Source organism: Mauremys mutica, chromosome 1 (genome assembly GCF_020497125.1).
Source record: "Mauremys mutica isolate MM-2020 ecotype Southern chromosome 1, ASM2049712v1, whole genome shotgun sequence".
Taxonomy (NCBI): domain Eukaryota; kingdom Metazoa; phylum Chordata; order Testudines; family Geoemydidae; genus Mauremys; species Mauremys mutica.
In genome coordinates, this window is record NC_059072.1 from 97,753,816 (window position 1) to 97,773,311 (window position 19,496).

Below are 19,496 nucleotides of genomic sequence, written 5' to 3' on the forward strand. Positions count from 1 at the left end.
GCTAAACTATTAAACTGAAATATGTGTGTCTACACAGGGGTTTGCAACAGCTTAACTATTATCTATTATTGATTTTAAGGAGTACTGCGTAAAGGGATCTGGGGGTCATAGTGGACCACAAGCTAATTAGGAGTCAACAGTGTAACGCTGTTGCAAAAAAAAACCAAAACCAATCATTCTGGGATGTATTAGCAGGAGTGTTGTAAGCAAGACATAAGAAGTAATTCTTCCACTCCACTCTGCGCTGATTAGGCCTCAACTGGAGTATTGTGTCCAGTTCTGGGTGCCACATTTGAGGAAGGATGTGAACAAATCGGAGAGAGTCCAGAGACGAGTAACAAAAATGATTAAAGGTCTAGAAAACATGATCTATGAGGGAAGATTGAAAAAACTGGTTACAAGGAGGAGGGAGAAAAAATGTTTTTCTTAATCTCTGAGGATAGAACAAAAAGCAATGGGCTTAAATTGCAGCAAGGGAGGTTTAGGTTGTACATTAGGAAAAACTTCCTAACTGTCAGGGTGGTTAAGCACTGGAAGAAATTGCCTAGGAGGGTTGTGGAATCTCCATCATTGGAGATTTTAAAAAGCCGGTTAGACAAACAGCTGTCAGGAATGGTCTAGATAATATTGCCTTGAGTTCAGGGGACTGGACTAGATGACTTCTCGAGGTCTCTTCCAATTCTATGATTCTATGATTAAAAACTGCCTGTTCCCCAAGCTTTTGGAGAGATCATAAAGAGGAAAGAATGAACCCCGTTCTAATATTGTTGTTTGTTTGTTTTGCACTGATATATACGGGAACTTTGGAAATTAACTGACATTTGTATAAATAGCTTTGTTTGTTTTTATAGACAATGAGGGGCGAGGAATTTCCTGTTTTGTCCCTTAGTTCCCTATTTCTAGGATCACTGGAAAGTAAAAGAAAACTATCATTTATAGATACATTTATAGCAGCAGGAAAATGTATCACACATTGAAATTGTTGCAGAAAGAAACGCCACTAAAAACAGCTTGACAAGTTTAAGAAGATGTGTGAGATGCAAAGAATGACAGAGATCTTGAACTCTCAAATTAACTCCTTTACAGCTAAGTGTTCTCCATGGGATATAGTTATTACTGTACATAAGTTTTAATTACCATCCAGTATTGACTTGTAACTCCTTCTTAGAAATTAGATGTCACCCATATTATTTAATCTAGAAATAGGGTGGGGTTTTTTTTTGTCTGTCTATCCTGGTTAGTTTAGTTACCATCAATTCCCATTCTCATAGCTTTCATGTTATAATTTATGGTCCTAATTCTTCATACACTTATGCATGTGCTCAACTTTGAGCATGTGAACAGTTTCACTAAAGTAAGTGGGGCTACTTAACTTAGAGATAAGTACATCTGTTTGCGTAATTGTTCATGGATGTGTTTGACATGTCTTTGTATGAGATATGAGGTGCACATAGCTTGTGAAAGATCTAGTAAAGAACTACTTTTAACAGTACTCTAGGTACTACAAGAATATTTATGGGAATAAGATTTGCAACACGGGACAATTTGTTTGTGTTTCTAAGGCAGGCCACAACTTTACAATATTAGACACATAGGGTAAAATTTCAAAAGCACCCAAGTCCCATTTTCAAAAGTGACCTGGCACTTAGGAGCCTAAGAATTATTGAAAGTCAGTAGGAACTAGGCTGCTAAGTCACTTTTGAAAATGGGACTTAGGTGCTTTAGAAACATTTTTCTCACCATCTTACGCATTAAAAATGTCTGATGGATTGAGTTAGTGCCTTCACCTTGGGAAAACTATGTTTAAATTTGACTTAGATTTGGGTGACCATGCATTCCATTTTGGCCGAGACAGTCTCTTTTTTAAGCTCTGTCCTGGTCGTCCTGACTTTTTTGGCCAATAAAGGGGTGTGTGACCCCTAGTGGGGTGTGGAGAAACGTGCAGGGGGGGCACCAATGTCAGCCCCACCTGGGAGGAAGGGCTCAGGAAAGCGGCTCGGGCCAGGCTGGCCCCGCATGGGCAGGCAGCAGGGGGGCTCGGGCCTCCCTGCACTTGGGGAGGAGAGGGGAGCCTTGGCCTGGCCCCGCATGGGTGGATGGCAGGGGGGCTTGGGCCGGCCCCTGGGATGTCCCATTTTCCCTTTGGGAAAATATGGTCACTCTACTTAGATCACAAATGAAATGAGTTGGATGGTCTCAACCAAGTCCCTATTGGAAATTTATCCATATCACAAAGCATCCATATAGTCTGGCATAATTAGCAATTCAGATGATCACAGCTGGAGAGCAGGAACACTGCGGTCCAGGATTGAGGGCTGACTGCAAGCTTCCCCCATGCAGCACAGTCAATGCTTGTTTTTCGTAGCCCGCAAACTCTGTGCTACTCCAATTCTGCTGAGTTGTCCCTGAGAAAAGTGTGTCAATTACATCAAACTGTGCTAAAAGCTGTTGTGATTTTTGTGGTGTGAATGTATGTTTTCTGATTCAGCGCCTTTTTACTGGGGAATGGGGTACAGTTTTGAACCTAGGTGTTCCTATAAGGAAGACATCCGCTAATGCCACTGTATCATCTACCACCTCCTCTTCCCACTCCCTGCTGCTTGAATACAAAAATAGTTTCCAAACTGCTTGGATAAGTAGCTTCGCTTGTGTCCCATGATCTGTATGGTATGTCTGGAATCACAAACTTGCTGTTTTAATAGCTGGCAGAGAAAGACCCACAGAGAGCTAACATGCTCAATATGCAAGATTTTCTGCATGTTCAAGCAGGGGAGAGGGGATAGCATGCTCCATCTTTAGAAGCTCCTGTTGTCTACATTCTTAATGACCCAGCACACCTGCTGTCTTTTGTCTTTCTTTAGTGCACTCCAGCTCAAAGGTAGGGATATAATAAATATGTTAATGCACAGGAGGGAGGATGATTAGACTGACATGACATCCTTTTCTAGAAAATTGCCACAGACTGTATAAGGCAGTCTAGGGACCTCTTTTGTATTAAAATACACAGTGACACTCTAGCTGAAGCATCCTTTAATTACTAAATTACAATGAAACTCCGATAAAAGCATGTGTGACATCCGCATGAATGCCAGACAAACTCATTGCAATCAGTGCTCTTACAACAAACACCAAATGAAATACATCAGGAGAAGAGGGGACAACAAGAGGATTGCCTGGAAGAGGCCAAGCTCTCAGACAACAGGATGTGTTCCAGGGGTGTTCTAGGGCGGCAAGGCTGAGGTGCATTAGCAGAGCTGCCTGAGAGAAGCTGCACAGTGTTTGCCCACATTATAAACCTCCCACTTCCTTGCAATCTACTCCTTCAGTTACATGGCACAATCCTTCAGTTTTTCTTTGGTGATGGCAGTGTTAAATCTTGCACCTGCTAGATCACGTCTGCCTAAACATCAGTGATCAGAAGAATCTAAAAAGGTCTTTGACAACATGCTTAGATGCATGTACATTTCACCTTTTTACAAATATATTTGAGAGTGAACATAGTGATCATAAAAGTGAAGCACTAACAACATTAGTTTAAAGGAAGAAGATATAGAGCAAGCAAGCCTCCATCCCACCTTTCACACACATATAGCTCCTTCAATGCAACTCACTGTGACTTGCAACGCCTGCTGCTAGTCAGATCCCACCCACTCACAAAAGACTGTCAACCATGCTGAATTGTGTTGTGTACAAATGGGAATAGAAGGAGACATCTCCAAACCAATTTTCACTTGTGGCCTCCCAAGTCAGACTTTGAAACTACAGCTGACATGAAATTGTACTCACACCCTCTGAACCAACCACTTGTGTCCCTCCCATTCAACCTGCATCATGCACTATGGAGACCTGTATGAACATTTCTCCAGATTAGTAGCTCCTGCTAACCATAAGGTCCTTTCTTTCCAATCAAGCTAATCTTTAAAACATATGCCCATTTCCAAGACAGCATTGTTTATATGCAGAGTACAATGTAATGAACCTTGGCTTAAGTTTAAACAAATTTTCAGCTGAAATATCTGATGTTTCTTTTTACCTCCCCCTGAACCCCAAAAAAGTTACTCCAGCTGTGACCTGACCAGGGAGTGCTGCTAAGGCATGGGTCTCTGCATAGGTAGCCCTGGCCTCAATTGATATTTAGGGGGACAGATCAACTGCTTGCTTGTTCAGCAAGATGAGAAAGGGAGCCTTGCAGACCTTCCTGTCCCCTCTCTGTGCAGGTTTTAGAATTTGGCTCCTAATGAGAGGGGTTGTTTCTATGCAGGGTGGATCTTGAGTGTCATGACTTGCGTGTTTCCACTAGCTAAAAATCAAGCTAAAGCTGTTACCCTGCATCTCATCTAGGAAAAAAAGGTTAAATTTAGGAAATGTGTAATTAGCATGCTAGCTAAACCAGACCTAAACTGGACCACTTTTACTAAACAAGACAAACTCTTTTGGGAGATGCTGTACTGCTAATCTTATGCCAGTCACGCTTCTGACAGACTCAGCCATCAGCATTCATTAATTTAAAAAAAGTAAATAGATGTCCCAGCTTATTCATGGCGAGGATTATTTATAATGTTACTATCTTTCTACCCACTGGCCGGAGTCAAATGAGTGCTGTTTTCTTTTTAAATAATGGTTCAAGGCTAGAAAGTCCCTATGGTTTCTAGAGCAGCAGGAAATGTGCAGAACACTAAAGCCATCACTAAATGGGGGAAGGGACTGGGAGAGAAAGTGAAAAGTAACTGATCATTGGGAAAAATGATCACTTCAATATAAATATTTTACATTTAAAGTAAATAATTTTTTAAATAAAAAAGACAAGGATCAGTGCAATAAAAACCTAGTTTACATGAAAATATTTTAAAGTTTTAATAAAGATTTTAATGTTCACGAATCCACAAATTTAAATTCTGCAAATGTGATGTATTATAAGGAATCTTCATCCATGGATAGCTTAAGGCCTCTCTATTCCTATTTTATTCAGGTTCTTATACCTCCCTCATCATCATAGTGTCTGTGCACTTTCCAATAGTTCATTAAGTGATATGATTAAAAATGTTGTTTATTCTTGCTCTCAGCCGGGCCCCCGGTGGGGGGGGGCACAATTGTGTATGTAGTGTAGGATTTTAATTTTGTTTTGTTTTGTGAAATGTACATGCTGCTGTGTGTGTGTTTAGTGAAGGCAGGTTGAAGAAGTGTGCCTTGCATTTGGACCAGAAGATGGTGAAGTTTGTGATAGTCCTGGCTTCTGAGTTCAGACCAGAGACTTGGACCAGCCCCCAAGAAAGCGGTCTCCTGAATATGACACAAGAATGAGGGACAGACCCTTTAATTAACATTATTATTTATTTTGCATCTGGTAGTGCCTAAAGGCCCCAACCAGATGCCATTGTGCCATGTGCTGTAGAAACATAGAGTAGAAGACAGTCCCTGCTCTGACAAGTTTGCATTTTAAAAGACAAGACACACATACAAAAATAAGAAAATAACTTGCCAAAAGCACATTACTTTGTAATTAGAGTACAATTTTTCCCAGTTTTTCCATACACATAACTGTCCCACCCCCAACTTCCACTCTTTCCAGCTGCCACTTAAACCTCTTCACCGTCCTTGCCCACCATGAGTACCCTCCCCCTAGCAGCCACATTTTGACAGATGGATGCCACACACACACCAGCCAGCCAGCCAGCCAAAAGTATGTGAAGGCCAGCTCTCAGCTGATTCCTCTTCCCACTGAGTGAGGCGAAACTCTCTCTTTCTGATTTGTATACTTTTTGCCCAAAGTTTCTCCTTATTGGGAAAAGACCAGTCTCAGTGTTGGAATAGATTTCATTGATTCCAAAAGGTACATCAAAACATCATCTGAGAATAATGAAATTTTACTTTTTGTGGAGTTGTTCACAATTCTTACAGCTAGTAGTTCAGTAACACTGGCAAATAATAATGGGGGAAGAAGACAGCTCTACCTCATGCCTTCTGGTAATGAGAAGGATTCTGTGTTCAAACCATTGACTCTTACAGTGGAGTTTGGTTTATCATAGAGATTTATGAACCCATTTCACAAACACTCCATAGAAACCCATAGCCTATAGACCTTGAAAAGGTCCAGCCACCACATCTGGTCAAAGGCCCTGTCCCTAAGTAATGCCTGTACAATGGCCTTAGATTTCCAGAAGGAGTTCAGAGTGAGTCGGGATGCTGCTTCCTCCCACAAATGTCCATGTGCGCACAACACAACCTCCCACATCCAGTAGTTCAATGCCACTGTTGGGGGGGAAAAATGACTAGATTCAAAGGTGGATGGAATGACCTCCAGCAATGTTCTGTTAGATTTGGGTTGGTTATTACTTATTAAATCTGGCTCAATTATTATCTATTAGATACAGTTCAGCTGTTATGTTCTTAAGGGATTCTTGGTGGGGTTTGGTCATTGCTATGAACTATTTACAGTTTCGCCTAGACTCTAAGGCTCCTATATACAAAGGATCTTAGGTGTCTAAGTCTTATTTATAAGTAGGACTGCAATACACACAGCTCCTGCTTGGCTTGGCTGCTGAATCCAGTAGGTCCTAAACTCACCTGGCGCCTATGGCATTGCAGTAAAAGTTCCCTAGTTGCCTATCTTTCTGCTTCTGGGCATGTGTGGGGCTGCTTCACTGTCGGCATCAGGATGCCTATCTTCTGCCTAATACCCAGAGCAATTCACAAAGCCAGGAAAGTTGTTCCTGTGATTTTTCTAGGTGCCTAAAAGTGAGGCATTGGAATACCTAAATCTGTTTGTAGATGGTGGGCCTAATTCATTACATAATTAAATCACCTCACCAAAGACATGCCTTGGCCAGTATACCGTTTAGTTGTATCTGTCAGCAGGTCACTGGGATCTGTATTAGGAACATAATTGTTAAGCCCCTATTTTGCCTCTGACACATACCTTCCTTCCAGCTGAATCTTCACTGCGATCTAACATCTTGAAAGAGGTTTTTGAGTAGGACAGCTTCTCCTTTTTTCCCAGGAGGAGCTAAACTAAAGAAAATGTAACCTAGCTACTTCTATTTAAGTTTGATACACATTGGGTCATTTGAGTATGAAATGCCACCAAACATATGAATTTCTTTATATAAAAAATGTTTTTCCTTTTTGTTGCTTTATTTCATCTATTAGTATTTGGTGTGATTTTCTTTTATTAGCTCATGGTTTAAAGTAAAGGGGAACTTTTTGTTTGTTTGTTTTTTCCTCAGTTTTACTCCTTTTCCAGTCCAATTTGAGTTATATGAATTAATGGCCCTGAAAGGCTACAAAACTAAAACAACTGGGAGATATCTGCAGAAACTACATTAGATGTCCAAAGTGAGATCAACCTCAACTTCTGCTGGATAGAAGGGCCTATGGAATTTTCACTCTGACCAACACACCTTGACATATTGCTTTGTCTGTTCCCAAATTTACTGCTTTTGTACTGTTTCCCCTAGACTTTTCTCTGCCAATTAAATACTTTTCTTAATCTTTGTTGTTCTCAGAGTTTCTTGGCAAACTACCTGTTTTCTCGTACTGGGGAATTTAGATGACCCATGGTGTTATCCTCTTCTCTCGTGCTGGTTTAATGAAGCAGATCTAGACATATTACTGTTGACACGTTGGTTTGCTAATAGGATACTCAGCAGCTGGCAAATGGTGAATTCCTTCTCCATTCTCTCCCTGCCTCAGGGCATGCTAAAGGCTAAAATACTCTCAATTCCTCTACACTGGGGGCCACTATAGTTTAATTTGTTTGATGTTGTTGAATTCAGATTGGGTGAGGTTAGAGCTCTGAAATTATTCCACCATCTTGTTGTACATCCACTTGTTATACTGCTAATTGTACTCTTTATACCTCTTTCTCAAACGGGTGGCATGAGCCGCATCTCCACTGAATGACTCCATTGACTTCAAAGAGTGTTAGCTCGAACCCCAGATGCAGAAAGCTTGTGTCTGAGGCACTGCAAAACTGTGTGGCTGACACCTAATGTCACTATGATTAACTTTTTCTGCTGGAACACGTGCTACCATTTTATATCCTGTTCATTGTATACATTTTCATACTCTTTTGATTGACTGTGTTCATTGAGGAAAAACTGAATGATCTTCCTTAGAGCAGAAAGGAAATGACAATTAAAAAATGGACAGATTGTTCTCTGGGGCAGAGAATAGGGAAAGAGAAGACGCTTGACCTTTTGGGTGAAACCAGAGCAAAGTGTAATGGACCATCTTAGACGTGCATGGGCCCAAACATACATGGGTTCCCCAAATTCTTATTCACATTGCAGATTTTATTAGCAACCATTACCTTCCCCAGCATCTGAAATTAAACGTTCCTCCATTGTGGATGAAAAATGTCCTTTGACAAGTGCACCCATTTACTTTTATAAATTCCACATAAATGAGACTCCATTATGCCTCCCAGAAGATCAAAAGAAGGTTGTACTGATGCTAAGGGCTAAATGGACCATCTGTCTTCTTAGTGGCTTTCACGAATTCCCATTCCTCTTTGCTGATGGCGAAGTTGCCAGCTTATGGATAAATATGCAGTACCCCTTCTTACTACAAATCATTGCTAAATTCCAATGACAGGTCTCCATACTCCTACCACGGAAGTTGAATAAAGATCAGGCTGTTGCTCTCCCTCCCCCAAAGAGGGAAGCAAAGAGAGGTGATTTAACCATAGTGTTTGTAATGTCACAACTCCTACTGCAGTGAAAGCGTTCGGTAAGCTTTATCAAACCTTTCAACTCAGGTTGGCTCTGGTTAATCTTTCATCCTGGTTGGATGCATTTGATTAAGCCTTGCTTATATGAATCCTAGTGTGAATCCAAGTTGGACACATTTTTAAACAAAATTTTCTCTTTGTGTCTGGTTTCCTCCAACCCTTCCTTCTTTATGTGGGTAGGGGCACGAGGGGGTTTGCAATACCCAGTCAATCAATTTCTTGAGGCCTTTCATTGTTACAGTAGCTGAGAGGCATTGGCATGGGACTGCTAGCTCCAGGTTCTCCTAGCATTAATGACTAGGCCGTACTTTAGGTTTGGCAGGATTCAATTTCAATTGATAAAGGTTGTTCAGCGTTGATTTCAGTGGACACATTGCAATCAATGAAAAAAAATCAATCTGTTGCTGGCGCACCTTGTACCTGCAGGGATTGGGCGTCACCAGCCCTGTGGCAGCATAGCGGCCCTGTTTAGCCCCGCTGTCACCGATCTGCTCTCTCACTCACCAGCTGGGGGTGTTGGCCAGGACCCCTCTTACTTCTGTGTCAGTGGGGTTGCAGAGGGCTCTCTGCATGACTGGCACATGATCCCCGCAGGCGCAAGGTGTGTGTGGAAGAGGTGGCTGCGGTGCTGGTAGGGCAGAGTAGAGACCCCTAGCCAGACCTACGAGGAGAAGGAGTGCGAGCCCTTGAAAGGAGCCATTCAGAAGCCAGGTGGCTTTCCCCGCGGTTGGGGGCTCAGCCAGGCCACTGACACTCTGAAGAAACTTGCATTAAATTAAAATTGATAAAAATGGAGGGGGGGAAAGTGTTGAAAATAAAAATTGATTTTTTTCCATTGAAATATAAAAAAAAATGAATTCTGCCAAGCGTCACCGAACATGTGTTCTGAATCAATGGTGTGTGCAGGCGCACTGGGACTGGAACACCACCACCATGTTTGGTGTTTTTTTGAACCTCTCATCTCCCTGCTTCCCTGGGGGCAAGTATTGTCATCACACAGAGAGACCACCAGGGTAACCCTGAAGAGTAAATGCAAGCACCTTGTAAGTTCAGGTTTCCAAAGGGGACTGTTTACTTTTAGAAGATGGAATTGGACTTTTTAGGCCAGATCTTCAGCTGGTGTAAATTAGCATCGCTCCATTGAAATAAATAGAACCACAGTGGTGCACATTTTGCTGAAAAGCTGATCCTGTGTTTCTGTGATTATTAATTAATACATGTGGATTGTGGTAGCACCTAGGAGCCTCAGCCATGGACCTGGACTCCATTGTACTAAGTGTTGTATGTTATCATGCTACAGTAGGGTTGGGTAAAGTTTTGTAGATTTCGGTGTCCTTTGTTTATAATTTGAGCTTGGTTCAAAGGTTTCTATATCTCCTTCTCTCCCTTTTTATACCAGGCGAAACCCTCTTCACTTCCACCTCATTGCAGATGCTATTGCCAAACAGATCCTGGCGACTCTCTTCCAGACCTGGATGGTCCCTGCTGTGCGCATAGACTTCTATGATGCAGATGAGCTCAAGGTAAAGAGAAACAAAAACAAACTCAAGCCGTTTTATTTTTTTTTATTTCTACTTTATTTGTCTAGTTTTGAGACAGCATTCTGATTGGCTGACAAGAATTCCAGCTTGTGTGTTTGAGAACTCAGAACTAACCAGAACTCTCTGTGTTGCCCAAAGTATTACAACTACTGCACTGTATGATTAGTGCCACATCTAGTCTATGAGCCTTAAAATTCTACCTGCCTTGCAGAAGATTTCTTGTCCTTCAAGGTGAATTACATTGAATAAAATTTCTTCCCTGTAAAAGGGACACAGCTTTCTTGTAGAACAGATGGAATCTTAAGCCTCTCATACTGTAAGCACTCAGCTTCCTGGCACTCCTGAGGCATGTGTATTAGTAAGGCCTTGTCTACACTCCGGAGGGAGATCGATCTAATTTACGCAACTTCAGCTACATGAATAACGTAGCTGAAGTCGATGTACTTAGATCTACTTACCGCGGGGTTCACGCTATGCTATGTCAATGCGAGACACTCTCCCGTCGACTCCCCTTGCGCTTCTCGTTTAGATGGAGTACAGGAGTTGATGAAAGAGTGATCTGCAGTTGATTTAGCGGGTCTTCACTAGACCCGCTAAATCGACCGCCAATGCATCGATCGCCATGCATCGATCCTCCCATAAGTGTAGACAAGGCTTTAGGCTATGATTTTGGCACGGAGGTCACAGTGTTCATGGTTATCATGAATTTTAATAACATTTGAAACCTCCCACAGCAGCAGCTTCTGTGGGTCTGGCTCTCTGCTCCAGGTGTTGCGACCTGGTCCGTGTGGTCACAGCACCACTTAGGTTTGACACGTCTTGCCTCTCCTTAGATGGAGATGGAAGTGTGCACGGGCCAAACTTGATCGGTGTTGCAACATAGCGCCCAAAGTCACAACACCCAGAATGTGGAGCCAGGCTCAGCCCTGCGGGACACTGTTACAGGGTGAATGCAGAGCGGGTTTGTTCCTCCTCCCCCACCACCACCTTGGGATGTAACCTTTCAGTGACTGTGATTTTTCCCTGTATCTCTGCCATGAAATTAACTAAAAACTTGCACAACAAAAATCATAGTCATAGTCTGAGACATCCAGTGCTTAATTTGTGCCAGGACTGAACCCCAGCACCTCTAGGCTTGGCAGTCTATAGCCCTGGCACCTCTGGGCTTTGCCTCATCAGTTACGAAAGTAAAAAAATTGTTTAGCTCCAGCACTAATTGCTTGGGCCCCAGCACCTCTTTCATTACAAATTAAGCAGTGGAGACACCATAACAGCATACATTCTGAGGTGTGGGGGGAGGGATAGCTCAGTGGTTTGATCATTGGCCTGCTAAACCCAGAGTTGTGAGTTCAGTCCTCAAGGGGGCCACTTAGGGATCTGGGGCAAAAATCAGTACTTGGTCCTGCTAGTGAAGGCAGGGGGCTAAACTCAATGACCTTTCAAGGTCCCTTCCAGTTCTAGGAGATAGGTATATCTCCAATTATAAATCTATATAAATTTTTTTAGAAATAATTTGCTGCTTTGTCTGGACTGCCTTTCAAAAGGAATAATTAGGAGTTGAGGAAGGCTCTGTCAGTGTAAATAAATAAATAAGTAAAATAATATTCTAAACATAAAGTCTTTCCATAGCAGAATTACAGAGTTTTAATTAGATCACAGAGGTTCAACATTGAGTTTCAGGGCTGCATGTTTTTCAGCTGTGCAGGTAGATCTCGCTATTCAAAATTTCGGATTTGGAGATGGTGGCAGTAATTTGTATAGCATATCAATCTACTCGTTGCTAAACTTGATCAAGACTCTGTAGAAACGGAAAAACAAACTTTAGCAAATTGCTGTGCTAATTAAGATAAAATCAAAGCACTCCACTTGCTAGGATCTTGAGAACAAAATGTTGTGGAAAGAGATGGTAAAAGTGAAAGATGATCCTTGAGCAAAATACTTGTTCATTGCTGTTTTGGTTATTTTAACATCTTTTCCACATGAAGCAACAGGCAGTTATCAACTTAGGTAGCTAGGTACTTTCCTTAGTGCTGTGAACATTCATTGCAGAGAAGGATGTTGTAGTTTGTATGTAGGTATATTATATGTCCCCGACAGTAGATGATAGGGCATAAACAGTACCTGTTCAGCGTCTCAGTTTGGCGAGATTGATCTGCTAGTCCTTTCCTCATTATCCTTTGGGTCTGTTCCAAGCTAGTTAAGTCAAAGGTAACAGAGAGATCTTATGTGGTGCAATTATTGATATGTACAGAAAGTAGACCATCCCAATACAGCCACCCATACTTAAAGTGTGTCGTATTACACAAGCAGTTTCACTGATTTCAGGGAGTCTAGTCACAGAGTATGAAATAATACTCAACATGGGTGAATGTGACAGCACAGAACCAGACCCCATGACTGCAAAGAGTCATTGATATCAGTGGAGTTTTAAGGGGTGGGTACAACACATGGCACGTATAATGCTGAATCATATCCAGATCCTCCTGCAAGTTTCAGCCAAGTTTGCAGTAGGATGTACCAACATGTTTTTGAGGAAGAGCAGGTTGAAACTAAGAATATTCTATGGAACAGAAATTCCAAAACGTTTTTGTTTCAGAAAAATCAAACCATTTCAGTCTGATTTTTTCCTACATGAAATGGAGCAGTCAGCTGCTTCCCAGCGCTAGAAGACTCCTCGGGCTGCCCCTCAGAGTTAAGGGTTCCCCTGCAGAAAGCAGGGAGCCTGAAAGCCCTGAGAGTCCTGGCTCTAGGGCAGGGAGTAAGGAAGCCCTGAGAGCACCATCCTGAGCTTGGGCTTCCAAGCACCCTGCTGTAGAGCAAGGATCCTAGACTGTGAACCCCCTGCTAGAGACGGGCTGCCAGGCAGCCTGGCAGCTCTGGGGTCCCTTACTCTGAGGTAGTCAGCATAGCAATGCTGACTGGAAGCTGTGTGCCCTGGCACTGTGAGCTCCCCAGCAGCCTGCTGGGTTTCCAATGGAACCCTGCCTTGTGTTTCCACAGAAGTTTGTTGAAACCGAAACATTTCTGCAGAGCATTAGGTTTCAACAAATTGGTGTTTTCTGGAGGGGGCAATAAAAGGCTACTCTGATATTTCTGAGGTAATCTCGGTAGTGAATTTGGCATGACTTGTTTGGGTTTGTTTTTCACACGTACTTGTGGGAACCTTATTACCTTGGTCAGTATTAGGAAAGCATATGCGGATTGTGGAATAATTTGCTACCAGTTGTACCATTATCAGAAATGACATATACACGATATAGTGTGTATTATGTTTGCTTTTAATGACTCTCTACTGTTCCATTGAAATCATTCAGTTCCTATGTGAGTCCCAATTGCTGAAGTTTTACAGCCAGCTTTAAGATGCTGTTGAGTATCTTTTTTATAATTTTCCTTTTATTCGCTGTGTTTTGTAGCACCATATTAGTAGCTCAGAAATGAATTTTTTCTGTCTTTGTCCTTTCTCCATTTGGTAAACAGGGACATACACACCCATTATTCCTAATAGAGCAGGAGTTAGGAGTTTTTGTTTACTTCATCCATGATGCTTCCACAAGCCTTTTCACAAAGTCCTGAGCGTAGTCTTTGGGTCTTGACTGCTTCTGCAGTCAAGAAGGGGGTTGTTTTCAAGGGGGTTGTTTTGCCTAGGTCCTATATAAATAGTGTCTTTTGAGATGAATTTCTCAGCAGTGGAATGTTTGTTTTCAAATTGCTGTTTAGGATTCAGAGAACACTCCTTACCAGATTATATACTTTAAAAAAGTAGAATTTGGGGCTTAGAATATTTGGCAGATTCTAAAATGTATATTATTTTCCTTAGAGTTACAGCAAGTAGTGTCCCAGAGGAAGGGAGTGAAAATAAGGCTGTTGACTAGATGACATCTCTGTTAAGGTTTTAGGGAAGCTTGCAGGCCTACGCTGCAAGAAGAAGGGGATAAAAAAAGAAAGCAAAGACCACTGATTATGCAGATTTTCTACTCCCAACAATCCCACAAATCTGGTTTCACCCTGCTACTGTGAATCCTTCAAACACTCCTTTTTAAATCTGGAGCGCAGCGATTTGACTTTGTAATGTGGCATAGCTGTGTATATGGTTCTCTATTATACATCTATTCCTCCTTCCCCTGAGCCTTTATCCTTTTAAGGGATGATAAAGAAAAAGCAAAACAAAACAAATCTCAGACCCATGAAAATAGAATCTGTGTAAGAGAAACTCTATGGAAATGGATGCCCACCACTAGCCTTACATTATTTTAGATCTGGATTTATTTGTGTCTCATACTAATCTGGAGTTGTTTGTTACACATTTTTAACATTAGACACCCTAAATCAGGAAATACAGGTTATGAAAAATGTTTATGGTTAATACATTCCTATCATGTTAAACTTCCTGTACTGTTTTCCTTTCTTTGTCTTTCATTGCTACAGATTGGGTTTAAGGAAACTAGTTTTTGAAGGCCATGGCTCTTCCCAGCAAACTAGTTGGGAGGGAATCTGTGTCCACTGAAAAATGGATGGTAATTCAAAATCTGTAGCACAACAGAGCCTTTGTTATGATCCCAGAAGATCTATTCATACATACTCAGTAGCCTATGTGCTACTTCTCTGTCATCCCAATTTCTTTGTGGTATGAGCCAGTCTATGCAAAATAATAAATTAAAAATTCATATGTTTTCCATCATTACTTAGACCCTGAATTTTGGTAAAAAACCTAAGATAAAAGCACATTGAATGTGGGTCTTGAGATTTCTTCTGTTCAATACAAGACTTGCAATGAAACAAGGGGGAATCCAGCAAGGCAGACCCAAAATGACTGGAATGTCAGTCGCATGGATCGCTTTTGCTGCTGCTGGAGAAGACTTCCAGAAATACCCATGTGCCTACAATCCTGTTGCTAGAAGTGGGTGAGTACACTATGAGCAGCCTTCCCTGGAATCTTGTCTCTGGAAGGAAAGCAGGCCACCAGACAAACAAGACAAACTGCTACAGAAGAGCTTTGTGTCATGGAAGCTTGGTTTTTTTAAAGGTTATGGGTCAATTTGAGACGTTGAGTGCAGCATTTCCCCCCCCAGAGTTCTGCCAGTATACCCCAGTGCTGACCTGTAACAACCCCTAATACTCCTGCCTGGGGCCTAATCTGAGCAAAGACGGCTAACTGTGCTGTGATGTGATATAGAGTTTTTGGGCTATTCACAGGAGTGAATTAAGAGACTCCCAAACTAATTGTCACCAGTGTCCCAAGTCAGAATTTGAACCTTATTTGAACCTTATTTCAAAAGTAAAGGCTTGTGCCCAGCCCACTATGCCAATTAATGCTGCCTACTGGCACTGGGATCAACCTGCTTTGAGACCTTTTGTTCATTTTTGTACCTTACCGCTGTAGAAATTGTGAGCTCCCTTTGGGGCTCCTTCTGTTATGGAACCAAAGGGAAATCAATGCCCTCATTGCACCTTCACTGGTAAGCTACTCTTGCCATTCTTCTTTTCTTTCATGCATAGACTGAGTAAATAATGAGCCAAGCCTCCCCATCACCACCACGTGTGCACTACACACACATGTGCGCCATACTCTTTTCTGAAAGTTCAACAGCATAGACTCCTCTTTGGAGTACTTCAGTTTTGCCGTTATGGTAGAAAGACATGCAGTATCTCAAGCCAAGAACTTTACCAGGGGATGAGAAAAGACAAATGACTACACATGAGATTTTTCCAGAAAAAATAATCCAGTTTTATGAAAATGATCCAAACCTACACGCTGTAAAAGAGAAAGTGCTCAGAAATGACTGCTGCATATGTGGTGCTCTGCAGTACTGCAACTGCATTTTACGGGAGCTTATTGCTTCTGCATCAGGGGTCTGCTGTATTGACCACATTTTTTTTCTCAAATGTAAGTATTATAGTAGATCACTGTTCTTGGATTTATTCTCCTAATGCACGACTCAGAGGGAACGCTTGTAATATAGTTTGAAATGTGGAGCTGTTTCAGTCTCTTCAGTGAATAGTATGTACCTCCTATAACTGCTGATAAGAGATAAAGGTCAGCTCTTTTTCAGCCATCAGTTCTTTTTTTGCCACTAATGGGTGAGGAGCTGGAAAGAGCAATATTAGCTATGCTTTCTGGATCTTGTAGACTGTTACATGTGTCTAAGGGATACCTCCATGTCACATTAGTGATTAGTGATAGTGGGACGGCATTTCACAGTTCAAGGTATTTCTTTTGGGGACTGATACCAGTCCCCATGTTTTTACAAAACATTTAGTGGATTTACAAAGAACTGGAGTGCATATATTGCAATGTCCGACTGATAGGCTGAGCTAAGATGGCAGACTGGAAGGAATCCAAGTAAAAGCCTAAACCACTACCAGGGTCCTGAAGTTGTAGAAAGCATCATAAAGTGCTTTGTCCTAGCTTGTTTCTGATGAACAACTGCAATATATAGAAGCATTGCAGGCATGGATGTTTCCTTTTCCCTTCAAGAGTACGGAGAGGATAATAAAGAGACAGGCTGTATCAGGAAGGACCATGCTACGAGCATTCAGTCTCATGATGAAATGCTTCTCATTTTATCCATGACCTACCTGCCTCCTCATGAGACACCTTCCCAGAGCATTTAGGGTCTCAGTGGTTACAAGCCGCAACATATCTCTTACAGTGCATGTGTGTGTGATGAGCCAAATTCAGTCTTTCCACATCTTCAATATCCATCTCAGTGTGGGTTACAGACAGTCCTCCTAACTTTGGGTTTGTGTACACGCTTTAGTGTTGAAGTTCATGAGAAGCCTATTACTTAAGGGCTACCCCATAAATATAGTCTTTGCCATGATGACAAAGCTTTCTTTTGAGCCTCTTGATATCAGGGAGCTTGAGTTCCTAAGGTGAAGTTTTATTACTAGTGGTAGACACATCAGTTTTCACAGTAAACAAGCATCAAACTCAAGTGGTTGTTCCAGCTACAGTAAGTTTCACAAGGACAAGATGGTGCATAGGACTCATTCCTCCAAAACTGGTGATGAAATTTCAGTGTAGTATATTATAATCTGTTGTTAATCTTCTCAAGTGATTGTGCCTTTTCTCATGCGACTCTTTTCTGCAACTGAATGGACCCCTTAGCTTCTGTCTAGAGAAGGTAAAAGCCATTAGAATATCTACCCAGTTTTATTGTTTTAACTGACTCTTTAAGAACTATATCTTGATGTCTACCTCACTGCATTTCTCCTTTGTTATTCCTTAGGTAGAGATAAAATACAATACTACGCTAAGGTACATGTATTCAGAGTCATGCCAATGATCCTAGCCAGCCCCAGATCAGTTACTATCCAGGATATTTGCAGGCAGATACTTGGAGTTTTCCTTTAAATGCTTTATCAAAACATCACTCCTTGCAATCTGAAATTATATTTGCCTTGCCATTATTACAGAATCTGGGCCTGATCATCAACTGCTGTGAATTGTCGTAGTTAGGATCCAGCTTGTTATTGCTTGGTTTGGAGGAGCTCTACTTTCCCACCCCCATTATGTATTTTTTTTTCAGAATGTTTCTCTAGTTAGTTTTGTATTGTTTGTGAGAGATCGTGTCTCTTTCTATTGAAAACAAACAAACAAACCAAAAATACATTTCTGTACCATTACATTCAGTGCCTCTTTGGGTTATTGTTAGTGTTGCTTGCTCATAACTATAATAAGTTTTATTCATTATTAGTGTGTTTTTTCCCCAGACTGCATTCCTGGAGCTTTTAGTTTCCAAGAATGAGCATCTATTATCATAGTTACTGTTGGAAAAAAAAAATCCTTCCTGTAATTCTTGAGCTCTTAAAGAAGTAGTTGCAATGTAATAGATTCCCCACTCACCTGTCTTCTATCCCTGCAGGGATGGGAATGATTTATTTTTCTGCTAATACTTTGCTTTTGCTAAAAATAAAAGAACTGGTGGTTTCTAACGGGATAAGTCATTTATTCCTCACCAGCAGGTAAGTGTGTGCCACCTGCTGTTGAGACTGTTACTGATACTGAATTTTGAGCTTTTGAAGTCCCTCTAAGTCATGTTCTGGGAGCAAAAACCTAAAAATAAAGAGGTGGGGGTGGGTAGAAATCTGTGATAATTACCTTCTGAATACAAACATTACAGATAAAGACAAATTATCTATTTGATCACTCCATCCGAGTTATCGTGGTGTCATCAATCTGCCATTGGCTTCATATGAGCACCTTCTCCTTTAGAGCAGTGTCTTCTGCACCGCTCGCCAGTTGCATCCCCACTATATTCTGTCCTATATAAGACACACACTAGAGTCTCCCATCTTAAAAGGGGAAAAAAAATACATGCTAGCTATTGTTTTAGATAGTCACTTCTATGACAGGCATCTCTTCGCTAACACCACTAATTTCAGGTAAGGCTATGTTACCCACTTCTAACACCCTAAAATAGGCTCATGAGATTTTTGCCAAAAAAATAATAATAATAATTGGAGATATACCTATCTCCTAGAACTGGAAGGGACCCTGAAAGGTCATTGAGTCCAGCCCCCTGCCTTCACTAGCAGGACCAAGTACTGATTTTTGCCCCAGATCCCTAAGTGGCCCCCCCTCAAGGATTGAACTCACAACCTTGGGTTTAAGCAGGCCAATGCTCAAACCACTGAGCTATACCTCTCCCCAAATCTACTAAAGCAAAAGCTTCCACTTCAACTATAATTTTGTTACATGACTGATTGACTGTGTTCTTGATCTTGAATAATAAATAATGTGCAATTATAGAGGAAAGCATATTGTGCTTTATTCTGGTCAGTGGACCCTGGCGACATACCTGTTTATATCTTGACATCATGCAAAATGTAGATTGGATGGCTCCACTCTGTGACCTCAAGAATTGCTTGGAAGCTTGCCAGAAACTCTGATGGCTGCAGATAATGAGCATGTATCTGCGTACTTAAAAACCTTAAACAGCCTACAATTATAATATTTTCATGGATTTGAATCCTCCCTGATGGATTAGTACAAACTGCTTGTTTTCATTCACTATTATTTATAGTATGCAGTTGAGCAATTGAGCTGTCTTTTCTTTGCATGGAGATGAAGGGAGAGGGCAGCCGTGGATTGTGTTTGATGCCTGGCCAAACTTTAGCCAGCTCTGTCTTACCTCCAGCTTTTGGTGAGATGCTCAGGTTTTCTGGCCTTTTACCTAACCATGTCTCTGCTTTTCCTGGTTGACTGCCAGAAAAAAAAAAAGGTG

General features: G+C 41.5%; 1 protein-coding gene across 4 annotated transcripts in view; it reads left to right on the forward strand.

Moving 5' to 3' along the window:
- LARGE1 (LARGE xylosyl- and glucuronyltransferase 1) overlaps positions 1–19,496 on the forward strand; it is a 365,026-nt gene that overhangs the window by 169,616 nt on the left and 175,914 nt on the right. For all 4 annotated transcript variants that reach the window (XM_044986889.1, XM_044986872.1, XM_044986881.1 and 1 more), the window contains one exon: positions 10,128–10,251. In XM_044986889.1, coding sequence (XP_044842824.1) covers positions 10,128–10,251 — 124 coding nt within the window. The remainder of the gene's footprint in view (positions 1–10,127; positions 10,252–19,496) is intronic.